General features: G+C 38.8%; 1 protein-coding gene across 1 annotated transcript; it reads right to left on the bottom strand.

Annotated features, from left to right (window-relative positions):
• Positions 1-6,882: 6,882 nt before the first annotated feature.
• Positions 6,883-16,439, bottom strand: LOC111469266. The gene is made up of 3 exons (XM_023114485.1): positions 16,432-16,439; positions 12,387-12,533; positions 6,883-7,036 (listed from the first exon to the last, which is right to left on the bottom strand). The coding sequence occupies exons 1-3, from the start codon at positions 16,437-16,439 to the stop codon at positions 6,883-6,885; spliced, it is 309 nt and encodes a 102-aa protein (XP_022970253.1).
• Between the last annotated feature and the right edge of the window lie 2,498 nt (positions 16,440-18,937).

Raw genomic sequence — 18,937 nt, forward strand, 5'->3', positions numbered from 1 at the left:
TGCAATCGGCAAGTTTGATTGCATTCTCAAAACTTTGATTGATTTTGTCAATACAACTTTCACAAATAAACCATTTACACAAATTTGTTGTCTCACTTTGTGTAAAGCCCAAGCTTTGGGCTCATGAGCCAATACAAAATAATAATTATAAAAATAAGACCTAGTGTTCGGCCATTGGAGCCAAACTGAAACCGTTAGCCAACCGCGAACCGCCAACCTCTTTAGTTTTTACTCGAAGCCAGAGACAAGTCAGCCACAACAAACCCTAAGCCGACTGCCGCCCTTCCTTCTTTCTTTGTCATCTTCTTCCTTATTCCGACCGCTGCCCTCCCTTCTTTCTGTCATTTTCTTCCTTAAGCCCCTACAATCCAACGTTCACGCCGTCCCGTCGCTGACTATTTTCCACATCACCTCGCACCACTCCTTACATCAAAAAACTTCCACCCAGCACCCACATCGCCCCGCGAGTGAATGACATTGTCGTCGCCAAAACCGACATTAAGTGGATTAAATGCAGCAAAGATACAACGCGGTTTCCTTGCGAGATAGATAGGATTGGAACCAATCTCTATGTGGACAGCAGACTCGATCTAAATCGGAGTGAACCAATAGCTGTAGGAACCGTTAGGAAAGGAGTTCTCCAGGTAAGGGACCCTCCTGTTAGAACTAAATGTTTTGTTTTTTAAAAAGGATCGAACAAATTTGTCATATGGTTGTGTGCTGTGTAATCTGATTGTTGTGTGCTGTTGTAATTTGATTGTTGCTCTGAATTTCACTTTTGTAGAGTGCTTCTTCTTCACCCTTCAATGTGGTGCTTCCCATTTGATTAGTCATGGTTTCTTGGTGGCTAACAAATTTTCAAACTCTAGAAGGAATGGTTGAGTGGTCATCCTTGTACAGCAATAATGAAGCTTCATATTCTGGTCGCAATCTATGGATAATGATCCTTTGCATTTGATCTTCTCCAATTGCAGACTTTAGTTCTAGTTCAGTAATCTCTTAGCAGATCGATTTGACTTCCGGTAGTGGCTCCCGACATATTCGGCTCGACTTTTCATCTTTTACCTAGTTTCTACCGATTCGACCCTTTCAGACCTGTTTTGGCCCTGGTTAAGGTAATTGAGGTCATATTAGAGCCGTATTTCACATTTGTTAGTTGGATATTTAATTAAAATGTGTAATACTAACGAAAGGTAACGAATGGTGTGATAGGAAACAAACTTCGGCGACCTTTGGAGCAGTTTTTTAGGAACGGAAGCTTACGTTTAGCTAATTAAGGAGTACTTTGGCTAAGGCCAACCAAGTAAGTGGCTTTACTATAAGATAGACTAAAAATTGTATGAGTTATGATAATGTATGAACTGTGTCGTACAATGCCATATGTTAGTATGTGATGATGTATGAGTTGTATCGCATTATGTCGTATACTAGTATATGATGATGTATGAGTTATGATGATGTGTGAGTTATGATACTTGATGATGTGCGTAGGATATATATATTTCGGTGAATGATTTACTTGATATGCTTGATGCACTTTATGGCAATATGACGAGTATGATGATTGTGTGATGCTTACCTTAATATGATGATGTTTTCCATATTGAGCATGCGATATGATTATGAGTGTCATATTGCATCATGTCTTTAGATCGGCATAGGACACAACCCTAAGAGCATGAAAAGGATATTAATATAAATATCCAGGAGTGTTTGTTACCTAAAGTAACAAAGAGATGAGACTAGAGGGTTGTGTCAGAAAGACATTATGATGGATTTAGAAGGACCTCATGCATATTTTATGTTCATACGCATACGATTATCTCCCCTAGAGATAATGAATGTGGATGTGCACAATATAATAATGAGTGCAGACGCACACAGTATGATGATGAGTGCGAATGCGCACAAATGAGTGTGTTCATGAGGCGCATGACACTATGGAGTTCCACTGACCTTTGGACGTTGCTACAGATTAGCTTGACCCGAGGATCCAGGGGTGTGCAAGCACCCTGGGGATTCACACGCGCATGTGTGAGTCGTGTGTGGGGACGTACTACACATCCAATTTTTTTTCGAGACTAGAGGCCAATCCTATGATGTTAGAGATAGGCCCTAAATCATGATTGCATGTGTGTGCATTTGAAGGATCCCCTATAGTGAGACCACTTCTGAGTATTTCGTGATTGTGTTTTCTAGAAAATAAGTTGTTTTGAGCATTTTTCGAAGTTTATGTTATAAATGATGTTCATGAAAGAGTTATATTTTCCCATTATAGATGAGTATGAGACGTTAGTAGCGACTCTAAGTATGTAAAAATTTAGGGTCGTTACACTCAAGTTTTGTTCTTTTGTTGTTTGGGACATAAACATACACAATACATCCAAAAATTCTGAAATGTGAAACAGGCTTATGTTCGCTCCAAGCTTCTTCTGGAGCCATATGCTTTAAGGCTATAGTGGGACTTCTATTGAGAATATGAATCGTCCAGTCTGCTTTCGCCCAAAAAGCTTTTAGTACCTTTCTTTTGTCAGCATGCATCTAACCATATTCATAATTGTCTTGGTTTTTCTTTCTGCCACACCGTTTTGTTGCGGAGTATAAGCAGCTCTCAGTTGCCTATGAATACTATTTTCATTACAAAAGCTACTGAATTCTTTGAATGTGAATTCACCACCTCGATCAGTTCTCAAGCCCTTCAAGTATATACCAGTTTCTTTTTCAACCATAGTCTTAAATCTTTTAAAAATGGAGAATGCTTTTGATTTTTCAGCTAAGAAGAAACTTCAAGTTTTTTGACTGAAATCATCGATAAAACTGATAAAATACCTCTTGTTGTTGTTCAAGATGGATGTTGTTGGATCGATATGGCAACTCTAGAGGGGTGAATAGGGTTTCAACAATATAATTATTTAAACGTGATTAAATTTTTCTAATAACATTAAAACTTAATACCATGCAATAAAACTTGATAATAATTTAGAATTTAAATAGGAAAGGGTTAGAAAATATAGTAGTTTTATAGTGGTTCGGTCAAACTCGACCTACTCCACTCCCTAAGCGCCTCCTGAAAATTTGAATAAATCTTTCTTGACTTTTTTCCTAGAATCAGAGCCCAACTGTTACACTGCTCTTTTTAGGAGTTCGAGAGGAAACTCAATCTTTTCCACGACTCAGGATCAATACAATCGACATCTCTCTCAAGAATAAGATAAGCAAGAAATGAAGTTGGAAGGTTTAGAGAGAGTAACAATGAAGGCTTTTAAAAAATGTTTAGATCCAGTAAACTATGTAAGTTGTATATTGTCTTTTGTGTTCTGAAAAATATGAAGGGGTGATGAGTTTAAATAGTGATCAAATTGTAAAAATAGGAATTGATAAGGACATTTAAAAACTTAGATGGAAGAAACTATGTAAGTTTTATTGTGGACTGTGTTCTGTGTTCTGAAAAAATATGAAGAGGTGATAGTTTAAATAGTAAGTGAAAATAAAAATTGATATGGAACACTAAAAACGGAAACGTGAACCACCAAAAATAATATTTATTATTTTTTTAAATTTATAGTGAAAAACTGTAGACACATGTTTCATTTATTTAATTAAAAACTTTTATAATGTAATCGAAATAATTATAAAGGTAATTGAAATAATTTTATACTTTAAATAATTTTATAACTCAAATAATTTTCTTTTAATTTAAAAGTAATTGAAAACTTTGTATAACTGAAATAATTTTATAATTATACTTCTCCTCTCATTTGAGAGTAACACAAACTTTTATAAATGAAATAATTTTATAATTTAAATAATTTTATTTCAATTTAAAAGTAATTGAAAACTCCACCATTGTTACTTTACCAAAATTATAAATGTCATATTTTGATTGATCTATGATGTCAATTTTGCAGCTGGTCCATGATGTCAATTTTGCCACTAGTCCATGATGTCAATTTTGTCGCCAGATCATCACGTCAGTATCTTGTTTTGGTTGAAACTTCTTTATTTTAACTCTAATTTGAGTGAACAAAAAAAACGTTGAAATCGTTATTCCCAACTTTACACTATGGACAAAATATGAGAATTGTTAATAATTGAAGGTAGATTTGTTATCATCAAAACATCAATTAATTAATTTGTGATTAAGCCAATTTTGACGCTGGTTCATGATGTCAATTTTGTCACCACATCATCACGTCGCGTATCTTGTTTTGAATTCGATTGGTCCATGATGTCAATTTTGCCACCAGTCCATGATGTCAATTTTTCCTCAACATCATCACGTCGGGTATCTTGTTTTGACTGAAACTTCTTCATTTTAACTCGTATTTGAGTGAACCAAAAAAGACGTTGAAATTGTTATTCCCAATTGTGGATAAAATACTGTACTGAGAATTGTTAATAATTGAAGATAGATTTGTTATCATCAAAACATCACTTAATTAATTAATCAAAATTAATTAATTTGAGATTAAGGCCAATCACTTAATTAATTAATCAAAATTAATTAATTTGAGATTAAGGCCAAAAAACCAAGAGATCGGTCCGCATATGTCAGCATGTATAAGTTGAAGAATTTGTGATGCTCTCCATGTGCTTTCTTTAAGAAACGAATCTCTTTGTTGTTTTCCTATCAAACAACCTTCACATACTTTTGAGGGAGAAGGACCGACAATACTTGCCCCATGTCCTTCCCTTGAAGTGGTTTTAGTCCTCCAAAACTTAGATGTCCATATCGACAACGTCATTTTCTTGCAGGATCTTCTATAATAACATTGAAGCAGGGTTGTTTCTTTGGTAGAGATTGAACAAATAGAGTAAACATTATATTTGATGTCATTGAAGTCTCTACAATCAACCCTTTGTCAGGATGATAAATCCTACATCCTCCTTTTTGTATAAAAATTGCAAGACTTTTATATTGCAGCAATCCGATGCTCAGCAAGTTGTCCTTCAAGTTTGGTACATAAATATCTCGGGGATTACTTACACAATCTCATTTACTTTAAATTTTACATTTCCTTTGCTCATCACAGCCATGCTTGAGTTGTCACCCAGCTTCATAGTTCGTCGAAAATTCTCATTAATATGATAGAAAAGTTCTTTCTTTCTACACATGTGGTTGTTGCATCCGGAGTCAAGAAACCCAATGTTTTTCTTCTCAGCTTTCTTCTTATCCACACATGCCATTAATAGCATCTCTTCACTGGTTTTCGCATAATTTGTTTTATCATTTTTCCTTTTAGGACACTCATATAGGTAATGTCCTCATCCATAGGAGTTGTAACATTCCACACTTGATTTGTCAAAACTTTGTCCACCTCTTCCTCTACCTTGTCCTCGAAGGCCACCACATCCTCTTCCTTTGCTACCAAAACATCCATCATGTGTGACTTTTAGAGCAATTCTTCCTCACAAACATGGTCATTCATGTGTTGTTCATGCACTACTTTGTAACTCATCAATGGATAAGAAATTCAAATCATTAGACTCCTCAATCAAGCAAACGACATAGTCGAACTTAGAAGTCATAGATCTTAAGATCTTTTCTATGATGTCAATGCCTACCATCTTCTCCCGATGAATTTTCTTTTTATTAGAAATTATGAGGGTTCGAGCAAAGTAGCCTGACACTAGTTCTCTCGTCTCATGTGAAGAACCTTCCACTCTTTATGAAAAGCTAGCAATTGACACGTTTGACTTGAGTTGTTCCCGGGTACTTTTGTCTCAAGGAGTCCCAAATATCTTTGGTTGTGTCTTTCTCTAGAATGGTTTCTAGAGTTACGACGATTTATGGCTTGGAAGAGATAGTTTTTGACTTTTAAATTCTTCATTTTAAGATCTCCAATTGCTTTATTTATCCTTTTGAAAGAACTTCTCCTTGTGCTGCTGCAGAAATTCCTTGCTCCACCACGCTCCAATATTCTTTTGATCTGAGAAGGTTTTCCATCATCATAGACCAGTGATCATAATATCCATCCAACTTTGGAATCAATGGCGGCATAAAACTACTCATCGTCACCATATCACTCCTCTTATCTGCTACTTTTCAAGGTATGCAGATCGACATATCACTCCTCTTATCCCGAAAAGGTTGCTACTTTTCAAGGTATGTAAGTTGCCATATCACTGCTCCTATCCTGAATTCAAGGTAAGTAGACTCTGATACCAAATGTTAAAACGGAGAAAACTAAATTCAATATACAATCAAAGTTCTGTTCTTTGATGAACAGAAACAACTATGTAAATAGTTTTACAAAGCAATAAAAAAAAGAAAACTTAGATAATAAATAGGAAGCGTTAACTAACTAATCAAATCAAATCACAACTTTCTAAACAATCACAAACTAAATCAAATCCCAAACTAAATCTTTTTGATGGAGAAAGGAGAAAGAGATGTATTCTATTGGAAAGGTTAGGATAAATCTTTACATAAATGATCTTTGTATAAGCCTTTTGGAACATACATCATGACCATGCATGCATGTACTAAATATTAAATAACGTATCTATCTAAACTATCACCACGGTCATATATGAATAATCTGATACATGTCTCTACCAAATGAATCTAACTCTCACGACTCTTCAATTATTAACCAAATACATGGATCTCTCATATACATGTATCTCACAAATTCATGTAACTATAAAGGCATGAAACAAGTTTAGTATCTAGGTAGTTAATTTTATCCTTCAACCAACACAGAGGACTAAAAATTGAAATATGTTAAAATATAAAGAGTTAAATTGAAAACTTTTGAACTATCGATATTAATAAATAAATAAATAATATTCATAAAATTTGAAAGGTGTATTAAACACACAATTATAAGAATGCAAATAGACTAAAAAGAAAAAAACAACCCAAACATTGTTAGCTACTCAAGTTTTTAAGCTAAGAACTTGGATAGCAATTGCTGCAACACAATCATGAGAAGCGGGCAAGAGGGGGACAAGAGAATGAAACTCAGAAGCTTCACGGTTCACGGAATCTGATGTGAATTCAATTACTGACCCTTTGCATGTACTCGAAGGACTGATTACAAGAAGGAAGGTTAAGAAGATTCAAGAGGCCTATACATTGCATCTTCAAAGGCTAGCTAATGTACAAGTTGAAACAAAGACTTTTGAGCCCAAATTTTTTTATAGCATTAGTATATCAAATCAAGAAAATAATGGAGTTACAATAAACTCCACTTAACATTGAAAAGTGATTAGAAGACTTTTACCTATGGTAGTTGAACTACCAATTAAGACAATTTATATCATGTCTTATTTTCTTCAATTTGTATTTACTAACTTTTATTGGTAGTTGTAGTTTGTAGTTGGTAGCTTCATTATATTTGGGTTATCTTTTTGGCCTATTTGAAGGCATGTAATATTCATGTTTGAGAATCGTGGTTGAATACAAACAAAACCTTTGTGTTTTCTTGATATCTTTTTGGTGTTATTCTTTTCCGAACATTGCTTTAGGTTTGATCTTTAAACCGATTCATTGGATTAGTTTTGATCAAGCCAATTCTGGAGTGAGTCGTCTTAGAATCTGAGAGTGGCCATTGTTGGATTGTTCGGTGAGAGGAAATTGGTTGGAAGAAAAATGCGTAAAAAAGGAGAGAGAGGATAACTGAATTCTGACTGCGTTCAAAATCAGGTTGTGGTTTATTCTGAACAAATCTCCTATTTAAAATATAAATTATTCTAAATATGGCTGGAGAGTGGCCAACTAAATCTGTGCCACTCCCTACAAAATTTCCGTCTAAAATTTTGGTGATTCATTCGACGTGATTTGTCAAATGGTCAAACGGAGATTTTCTGAAATCGTGTGAATAAGGAAAAGCTATAAAAACTCAGGTTTTATCTAACAATCTCCTCCTAAAACCTGTAGTATATCTACCTTACTATTTGAACTCCGATCTTTGAGCGTAGTTCTTCAAATTTCACCCGCGCCAGGGACTTGGTGAAGATGTCTCCAAGTTATTCCTCTGTTCGGATGTAATCAATTTTGATGCGCCCTCGATCTGCACATTCTCGAATGTAGTGGAATCTGATTTCTATGTGCTTGCTTCGTTCATGCAAAACTGGATTTTTGATCAGGGAGATCGTAGCTTTGTTGTCTACGTATAGCATTGGTGGATCACTTTCTCTCCCGATGAGTTCTTCCATTAGTCGCGCAAGCCAGATCCCTTGTGTTGCTGCCATCGAAGCGACAATGTATTCTGCTTCGCAGGAAGACAAAGCAACTACCTTCTGTTTTGTTGATTGCCAGTAGATTGCGCCGCCTGAGAGAAAGTAGATCATTCCGCTAGTGCTCTTACGATCATCAACGTCACCGACCATGTCACTATCACTGTAGCCGACTAGCTTGAGTTTCTCCTTTCCGCTCCCTGCGTAGTATCTTACACCCCAGCCTCTGGTTCCGGCTACATAGCGTAGGATGCACTTGACAGCCACTAAATGTTTCTCTCTAGGTGCTTCCATAAATCGGCTCACATATCCAACAGAATAAGCAAGATCAGGACGAGAGTTTACCAGATAGCGCAGACTCCCGACAATGCTGCGGTAATTGGTGGAGTCGACTGTCGTCGTAGTGCCGACCTTCCTTAGTTGGAGTCGGGCCTCCATTGGCGTCCTTGTAGGATTACTGTCCACAAGTCCAGTTGTGTCCAGCAGCTTCTTTGCGTATGCACTTTGGCAGATGAGATGCCGGTAGAATTCTGTTGCACTTCGATGCCGAGATAGTAGCTGAGCACGCCGAGATCGCTCATCTCGAAGTTTTTCGACATCTCCTTCTTGAACCTTTCGAGAACTTCCATGTCACCTCCAGTGATTATGAGGTCGTCGACGTACACTCCCACGATTAGTCGCTTCTTGTCATGGCCGTGCGTGTACATGCCATGCTCAGAGGCGCAACGTTTGAATTTCAGTGACAGTAAGGTACTGCCGAGCTTCGCGTTCCAGGCTCGTGAAACTTGTCGAAGCCCGTAGAGTGCCTTGTGCAGGCACAATACTTTATTGGGGTTGTTGTTGTCCAGGAAGCCAGGTGGTTGTCGGACATAAACAGTCTCCTTCAGCTCTCCGTTAAGGAAAGCAGACTTTACGTCCATATGGTGAACCTCCCAAGAGTAATGTGCTGCAATTGCCAGCAAGAAACGAACGGATTCTAACCTTGCCACTGGCGCAAATACCTCTTCGAAGTCCACTTCTTGTTTCTGGACGTAGCCCTTCGCCACCAGACGAGCCTTGTGCTTCACAACTTCTCCTTGTTCGTTGCGCTTCAGTTTGAAGACCCATTTGAGCCCTATGGCTTGGTGTTCAGGCGGCATATCCTCCAGACTCCACGTCTGGTTTTCGGTGATGGATGTCGTCTCCTCCTGCATTGCCTTCAGCCAGCACGGGTTCTTTTCTGCTTCGGCGAAGGTGTTCGGTCCATCTACACTGATGGCATGTAGTTCGGCCACTTCTTCGAGCTCGCGCACTGCCAGTCCAGGTGGATCACCTCCTCCTACTAGGTCGTCCATCCTCCGGTACCTGGCCTCCAGATCAGTATCGTGATCGGCATCCAGCGTCGAATCCGCAGTCCGTGGTGTTGCGAATTCCACTAGTTCAGGGGTTGCACTTGCTGGCGGCGGTGACGGCTGCTGATGCTGGCTCCTCCTTCTTCTAGCTCGGTGACGAGGTACTTCACCGTAAATTGATTTGGATTATGGTCTGCCTCGATCACGTCATTCCACTGCCAGAAGGTGCTTTCGTCGAAGACGACATCGCGAGACACGTGAGCTCGCCCCCCTACAGGATCATACAGTCTGTACGCCTTACTCCCGGGTTCATAGCCGATGAAGACGACCTTCAGCCCCCTGGGATTGAGCTTGGTGAGGTGGGGACGTGTTACCTTCATGTATGCGACGCAGCCGAACACGCGAAAATGATGTACCGCTGGTTTTTTGTTGTACCAGGCCTCATATGACGTCTTCCCGTCAAGGCTTCGGGTTTGTGACCGATTGAGGAGATAGACGGCTGTCATTACTGCCTCTCCCCAGAATCTCCCAGGCGTCCCAGCCGTCACCAACAATGACCTTGCTGTCCCGACGATGATTTGATTCCGGCGCTCCACCACTTCGTTCTGTTGGGGGGAGTAGGGCGCCGTTAGGTGCCGTTGTATGCCGATTTCCTGTCATTACTGCCTCTCCCCAGAATCTCCCAGGCATCCCAGCCGTCACCAACAATGACCTTGCTGTCCCGACGATGGTCTGATTTTGGTGCTCCACCACTCCGTTCTGTTGGGGGGAGTAGGGCGCCGTTAGGTGCCGTTGTATACCGATTTCGTCACAGTACTTTATCGAAACTTGTCGAGGTGAATTCTCCGCCTCGATCTATGCGCAGCACTCGCATCTTCTTCTCACATTCGGCCTCCGCTCGCGCTTTAATGCACTTAACCGCCTCTGCCGCCTCACTTTTCGCTTGTTGCAAGCGGGTCAGCCACATGAAGCGGCTTTTGTCATCGACTAACAGGAGGAAGAGACTCTTACCGCCTGGGGTCGCCGACTTGATGGGCCCGCAGATATCGCCGTGTACAAGCTCCAACGGCTTATCGGCTCGATAGGATGTTTGAGACGGAAAGGGTGTGCACCTCTGTTTGCCGATGAGACACCCGTCGCACAGCTTGTTCACGCCTTTGATTGCTGGCAAACCGTGCACCAACTCCTCCTTATGCAGTTTTTCTAGATCAGGAAAGTTTAAATGCCCGTACCTTGCGTGCCACCTCCAAGATACCTCTTCAGTCTTGGCCGAGAGACTGATAGGTTGCTCTATCTCTAAGTCCAGGATGTAAAGACGGTTTGTCGTGCGCCTTGCTTGCGTGCGTGAGCAGCCGTCGTTGATTATCGCAAATTTTGAGTAGTCCGCGCTCGATGGAGATGAAGCAGCCTGTCTCATCGAGTTGACCCAGGCTCACAAGGTTAGCCTTGAGCCTCGGGATGAAATAGACGTCGGTCAGCTTGCGATGCTCGCCTCCCTTGCTGGCGAACAGGATGGTGCCGCGTCCTTCGATCTCGACGACGGAGCCGTCGCCGAATTTCACCGTCCAACGGATCCCCGAGTCGAGCTTGGAGAACGCAGATCTAGCCCCGGTCATATGGTTTGTTGCCCCTGTGTCTAGGATCCATCGCCGGTCCTTGTGTTGCTCGTCCCGCTGGCTGATCTGAGCGAACACTCGCTCCTTCCTCCAGTTGAATTGGCTCCCTAGCTGGAGCTCTTTATCGACCATGGGGACACATGCAGTTACCATAAAGAGAGCTGGCTCGTCCTCCTCAGATTGAGCCACATGGGCCTTTTCGACCTTTTCCTTGTTCCTAACAAGCTTGCTCCAACAATTCCTGCTTAGGTGTCCTCTCTCTTCCCACAGTTCGAGCAGATCGGCCTGCCGTTGGTTGACTCCTTCTTTTGATTCCCATCTTGGCTGGAGGAGGACCCATTGCTCTCGCCGGTGTTGTCACGGAGCTTTAGGTGTGCAAGCCATTCTTCCTCATCTCTGGGGGCACAGATACTCAATCGCCGGAATACTGAACGACTGCAGTCGTTGTCTCCCTGATCACTCGCTCAACGATAACTTGACGCCCATCATCATGGCGTCGGCCTCTTCGTGGCAGTGATGGAGATGTCAGCACACGGCGACGGCGTGGAGGAGTGAGTGAGCCTACCCAAGATGGGCCCCACGATGTGTGTGTTTTTACACTTTGCATTTTCTTCTACTCAAACCTAAGACGTGTGTGATGTTAGGTCAAAGCTCTAACCACTTGAGCTATTCAACTTGTTTGTTGATAGGTTGGCTCCTCTGCAATGATATACACCGATCTTCAACTTGGCTCTGATACCACTTGTTGGATTGTTCGGTGAGAGAAAATTGGTTGGAAGAAAAAATGCGTAAAAAAGGAGAGAGAGAATAACTGAATTCTGACTGCGTTCAAAATCAGATTATTGAAATCGTGTGAATAAGGAAAAGTCATAAAAACTCAGGTTTTATCTAACAACCATCATAAATTCCAAGTTTGATATAAGAATTATTCATCTTCCAACCAACTCTTGGTTAGAATCAATTCGTTAAGTTAGCTTTCTTTGTGAAAGTTGGCAAGTATTCTAGAAGGATCTCTAACCTTGCAAAATCGAGCATTGTTGGCGGTTATCAGAACCCATTGCCGGAAAGTTGGTAAAAGTCAGTTCTAACTCTGCTACCGTCATAGAAACGCCGTCCCCATAGAAAATCTTGATGGTCGGAAGCTCAAACTGTGGAAGCTAGACAAGGTTTCCAGCCAGAGGAAGATAATGGCAAAGAGTGAGAATGCTTGTTAGCTTCTGAATAATTTCGTTAGGAGATATCATGAGATGGTAACTCGTAGAAGAAAAGACGTTGGGTTGGATAGAACCTCAGCAACGAAAGGTCGAAGAAGGTGAGAGGAAGAGACGATGGCACAGCCGCGGCACATGACTCCTCCGGCAGCCGAGGAGCCACTTCACATATCTCAATTATCTTCACACTTCTTTTTCATTCCATGAGTTTTGACAAGTAAGAAGATGACAAGACTTCGCCAATTTATAAGAGAGAGAGAGATGGCGTGTAAATCAAGCCCTCCTTGTTTTGACTGCCAAGGACGAATTGAAAAATGAAGTTATGTTTACAATTATATATTCAACGTGAGGTACCCTAATGAGTTTTCTTTTTGTCCTTCTTTAGTATTATAATATGAACCAATAATAGAAAAACATTATTGTACGATTGGGTACATGTACATGTGTCATGATCTCCAATTGCAATGTCGTTGTCAGCCGTATATGGATGCCTTGTGTTTACCTAAAAATATAGTAGCCCGTGATTTCTAGTATTTTAAGACATACTCAGTGAGCAAACCCGTATAGGAGTTAAATGCAAACACATACAACTTTATGAATGGAATCTATCATAACAGTCTATTTTCCTACGGCAGCTATTGATAAGAAAAGGAAGCACTACAAGGGGAGTAAGATTCGGATTACCTTGTTGATAGAATATCTCAAGGCAAGAACATTGTTTGAGATTCGAATCACTCCACAAGCAAGATCGATCATGTCTAGCTTGAATGATTCTTGTTGATCAAATATCTCAAGGCAAGAACACTTCCATGAGATTCGAATCACTCCACAAGCAAGATTGATCATGTCGAGCTTGAATGATTCTACATGCAACCTAAACTACATAGAATTGCAAAGAAACTTAGCCATTGGCTAAAGAAGAGCACAAATGCTTCTTTTTACTATATTTTTCAAGTCTCTTACACATACAACATACATGGCTTTATATAGCCTCAAAATGAAACTACTAAAGTCATTCCAAGAGTTGTAACATTCATACCTAATGGCCATAATTAACCCTTATGTAATTGTAACCTATAGTAAATAAAGTCTTAAAATACATAAATGAAATACAATAACTCTAAATTGTAACCCACCCAAAATTTATAACAATCAAACTTCATTCTTCTTCAATGTGGCATGAATTGAAACATCTTTTGATAATTTTGACAACCTTTTCTTCACATCTTCATTGAAGTATATTGTATGATTGATGTCTTTTGGTTCATATTAGCTATCCTAACAGGCAACTTGGATGTGTGCTTAATTTCCCTTCATAAGGTTCATACGAGTGAGTATGGACTGACCAGTCAGTTCGCACACCTTATGGACCTCTTTCTAGTCAAGTGAGCATTCTCTGATAGCTGTTGATGCTGAACACTTGTTAGAAATAGCGAACATCAGATAGCATTATGATAAACATAATGATCGTTCTCCTGTCTCATAGCGTATGCATCTATACTATCATGAAGGATAAGGGGCATCCCTCGATGTATGAGCACACAATAATGCATGAGGTCCCAACATTTTTCCATTTTCATTATCATTTAATACAACCCTGCTACGCCTTCCTTCATATCATATCATTTCTCAAATCGTTTATCATATTATTTATCATATCTTTCATGCGTATGTCGGGGTTGTATTTCATGCTAGTTTGTCGTTTTGCATATCAATCATATCATATCATTCATGTCGCACATATGTCATATCATAACGTTTTCATGCTTTCAGACATAATAATCCACATCATGCACATATCATATCATATATCATAACAGTCACATGACATATCCCAAGCATGGCTTCAACGTATCATATCTTAGCATATCATATCATCTCATAAACGTATCAATTCATCAAACACAGCATAACAATCACATCTCATAGAATATACATATCATTTCATAACAGTTTGCATATATGGGCATATGACATGTGCGAAGCCACGGGCACGTGTCATCATACAACACACAATTATAACTAGATGACAATAGGGACACTTACTTGTTTGGCCTAGGGTGAAGCTATTACGACTTCTTGATGCTAGCTTAACGTTGCTCTCTAAAATCTAATTCTGCCTAGAGTCTAACATCATTAATTAGAATTCTACTATTAGAATTGGCTCAACTAGTTTTGCATCAAATAATTTAAACTCACTCTTTATAATTTAAACTAGCTTAGTCTAATTATGCATAAATACTTTAAACTTCTCCAAAAGTTTTAACTAGGAAAAAGTTAGTAATTTAAATTAGCTTAGCCTAATTATGCATAAATACTTTAAATTTGACTCCAAAAAATTTAATGAGGCAAAAGGTAGTAATTTAAATTAGCTTAGCCTAATTATGCATAAATACTTTAAACTTGACTAAAAAATTAAACGCTTTCGAAGAATTGAAATTAGAATGCTAGCGTCCGAGCGTATCAAGCCCAAGCCGGATCAACCAAAATGCTAGCATTGAGTCGAAAGTATAGTCTCCAACTGGCTCGAACCGTTCAAGTGGGATGCTAAAATGAAGTGAGGGAACTCTCTTTTATAGCATAGGTCAACCCCCACTTCTAAGCTTTAAGAAACTTGAGAGAATCCTTTTTTTTTTTTTTTTTTTTTAATTTCAAAATTTTTGGTTATTACACATGGTATAATATACCCTCACTCACATGTTTTCACATGAACAATTTCCATAAAAATCATTTGTAACAATTATAAAATAGGTCATATCAATAATATTATCGAGATAAGACATTCAATCTCATCCATACTTTATAAACCCTTTAGATTATTACTTCATCTTTTTCAGGTAAGATTACACTAATAACCATAAATTTATATAAATTTTTTATATAATGAATGAAAATAATCAAAATTATTATAAACGACACCCCTACGGAAAGAAGTACATAAAATAAGCCTAAAAATACTTCCACGGTCAAAATAGTATTTTATTCTTATGGATAACACAATTAAGAATTTAAATGATTAATTAAGTATACATTTTTTTAGTACTTTTTAATTTAGTCCTTATCCAATAAGCTAAAAATGTCTAACTAATTTCTTTAAATAAATACTTGGAAGTAATTTGAAACTTCCATAAAGTTTCTTATTTTAAGCCTAGTATGGGTGTCTTCTTTGGAGTTTCACTTTTGAGCTTCTTCTCAAACCTTTTAAAATGTATTTATTAGGAAGAGGTTTTATATCCTTATAAAAAGAACGTTTCATTCTCCTCCCTAACCGATGTGGGATCTCACAATCTAATTTTCGGGGCCCAGCGTCCTTGCTGGCACTCGTTCCCTTCTTCAATTGATGTAGGACCCCCAATCCATACCCCCTTGTAACAGCTCCAAGTCCACCGACAACAAATATTTTTCTCTTTGAGCTTTCCCTTACATGTTTCCTCTCAAGGTAGGTTTTAAAACTCGTATGCTAAGGAGAGGTTTTCATTCCCTTCAAACTCATCTTTAACTAATGTGGGATCTCCCAATTCCCCCCCCCCCATTCCTCTCTAATCATGTGGGACCCTCCAATCCTCCTCCCCTCAGGGTTCAACATCCTCACTGTCTCCCCCCCGTTCTTTAATCATGTGGGACCCTCCAATCCTTCTCCCCTAGGGTTCAACATCCTCACTGCCACAAGTAAACATCCTTAGGAGCATTATGGTCATTTTGCACCGGTTGTTGGTTTACCTACCTCCTCCCCTAGGGTTCAACATCCTCACTGCCACAAGTAAACATCCTTAGGAGCATTATGGTCATTTTGCACCAGTTGTTGGTTTACCTACTTATCCTTAATCAATAACCACCAAATTTCATATATAATCTTAACATACTATAATATACTCAACATTAAAATTTCATAGGCAGCGAAATTTATTTAGTTGGTTATTTTAACATTACTTAAATCTCGAGAAATTTGATCGGTTTAGGACCATAACTCACGGTTCTTTGAAGTTTTTCTTTCCTATATTCTTAATTCATACTTGGTTTAGGGTTCATATGAAAATTCAAGTGATTCCCACAAGTATTTCTTAAGAAAACTTCAAGGTGGTTACTTACCTCGTCATTGACGTTCGGGACTTCCGTTCTCGAGCTTCACATATATGAATCATTTCAAATTTTCTTCCATAGACTCCTTATTGTGTCTAGTTTATGGAACCATAAAAATTTCCATGAGAAATGATCTGGAAGGGGGTTAAAAATCGAGAAAAACCAAGGAAAGGTCAGATTTTGGGTTGACATGGCCGGTCCAGTTGAACTGGCCACGTCATCGTCTTCTTCCTCTAGACAGGAAGAAGATGCGCGCGTTTATGTGCACTACCGTTTGAAAACGTGGTTCTCTAGCTCCGATCATGCCGTTTCAACCCTCGATTTCTTCATGAAACTTAAAGATGATGTTACAAGAAAGAGCTTGAGATTGATTTCATACCTTCTCGTGGATCATAGCCTAAAATATTTGCCTTCAAAGTTTGTCCAAAAATTAATTTCTCGCCAGAGCAAAGATGAAGACTTTCTTATTGGATAGCTGATTCTAGGAGTTTTTCAAGGCCCGATTTCTTCATGAAAACTCTTCCATATCCTTTACTCAAGCTAAAGAAATTGGGTTGCAAGAACATCTTTGAGTGTTAGACCTTGATTTTCATAAATTATTCTCGGTCTGCAACTCACCCAAAACACCAAATTTTCATTCTCTTGGGTAGCTTATTCTACAAAATTTCAGCTCCCGATTCCTTCATCAAGGTTACTCAACTTCTTTCTTTGAAGCTAAAGGAATCCTTAATTTGTAGGAAAATGGACTGTAGATAGGAATTTGACACTTACCCTCAATTTTAGCCCAAAACTGATTTCCTTCAATTGGGCACGTTCTTGAGGTTAATTCTCTTTGTGGTCTTCTATAAAAACATTTCTTGGAGGTACATAAATTGATTGGGATTGTTCTTGCTGGACGAATTATGTGTATCCTCAAATTAGATTTTTAAGTTTTTCTTGAATCTCTTCAATGGCGGATTAGATTTAGGGAATGGTTTCTAGGCACTTTCAGCACTCTATTCCTTCATAGAACTTGAAGGGAAATGGTGAAGAATTGCTCTCTAATTTGGAAGAAATTCGAGAGTGGGAGACCCAAAATCTAAATACTTATTGCTTACGATATGAGCTCAACCTTGCTTGATTCTTGTTCCATATTGTTGCCCCGAAAGAGATGGTCTGAATCAATTGAAGCAATTCAGAATCAGAAAGAAATCCGATTTGTGAAACATTAGAAAGATCCATTTAGTAAGAGCTCAACAGGACCTACCCCCTTTTTCTGATTCGAGGGGGATCCTGGTGAGTTCTTACGCTTTCATGTCTACAACTCAGTTCATACGATTATTATAGAGATGAACCTAATCCAAAATATGAACCATAAAAGAAAATACTGACTAAACAAAACGATCACAGGAATACCAGTTACAATACCTATTATCCAAAGAGGAATGAATCCTTACAGTAGTCTCGGCCATTTGTCCCACTTCCCAACCATTTCATCAAGTGGTCATGCTTCAGACATAAACCGTCATAGATAATTATGAGATGATATCCTTCCGAATGGGATAAGATAATTCGTACTATTATTTAGTATTTGCTTTGATTCAAGAAATAATTGGAAAATAAAATAGCAAGTACAAAAATGAAGAATAACCCCTAGTAAAGACAGGTACGATTCAATTCAACATTGTGTTCGTTCGGATTTGATTGTGTCAGAGCTCCATGATTCGGATTAGGTTTCTTGTTGGATGAACTGCATTGCTAATATTGACCCTAAAAAAGAAACGGTAGGTACAGCTAGCCCGTGAATAGTCAACCCCCCCAACCATCGCACTGGCAAAATAGGATAAGTTTGATCGATAGTCATTTGTTCCTCCTAAAAGGATCTACTAAATTCATTGAGTTGTTCCAAAGAATCAAAAAGACCAGTTATTAATGGAATTCCTTGTCGGCTTTCTGTAAAATACTCATTTGGACATGGGCTTACAAAAACATCGTAAGCTAAACCCGTGCTGACAAATGAATAACCAACCCGCAATCAATACAGAAAGAAGGTATAGTAATGCTATAAATGACCCAGTATTGAATACTGGTGATATTCGATAGTCATTTGTTCCTCCTAAAAAGATCTACTATATTCATTGAGTTGTTCCAAAGAATCAAAACGGCCAGTTATTAATGGAATTCCATGTCGGCTCTCTGTAAAATACTCATTTAGACGAGGGCTTACAAAAACATCGTAAGCTAAACCCGTGCTGACGAATGAATAACCAACCCACAATCAATAGAGAAAGAAGGTATAGTAATGCTATGAATGACCCAGTATCGAATATTGTTGATAATATCAGCAAAAGAACGTTCTCTTATGCTTCCAGACATGTCGAGTGTGTTTTTAGAGTATACCGAATCAGTATAGCTATCCTTCTTCTGACACAGCAAGGCAATTTCACAATCAATATCAAAATTCAGCACTAGAGAATTTCTTTTTTCTTTTCTCGTTGTCGATGTAGAATCATGTACCATAGAAAATTCCTCAATT

The sequence above is a fragment of the Cucurbita maxima genome, unplaced genomic scaffold (genome assembly GCF_002738345.1).
Source record: "Cucurbita maxima cultivar Rimu unplaced genomic scaffold, Cmax_1.0 Cma_Scf00039, whole genome shotgun sequence".
NCBI classification, from domain to species: domain Eukaryota; kingdom Viridiplantae; phylum Streptophyta; class Magnoliopsida; order Cucurbitales; family Cucurbitaceae; genus Cucurbita; species Cucurbita maxima.

Coding starts and splice junctions, on each gene's coding strand:
- LOC111469266 (XM_023114485.1), bottom strand. Junction 7,037..12,386: donor CAACGTCTTTTCTTCTACGA/GTTACCATCTCA, acceptor TCTTGTAATCAG/TCCTTCGAGTACATGCAAAG.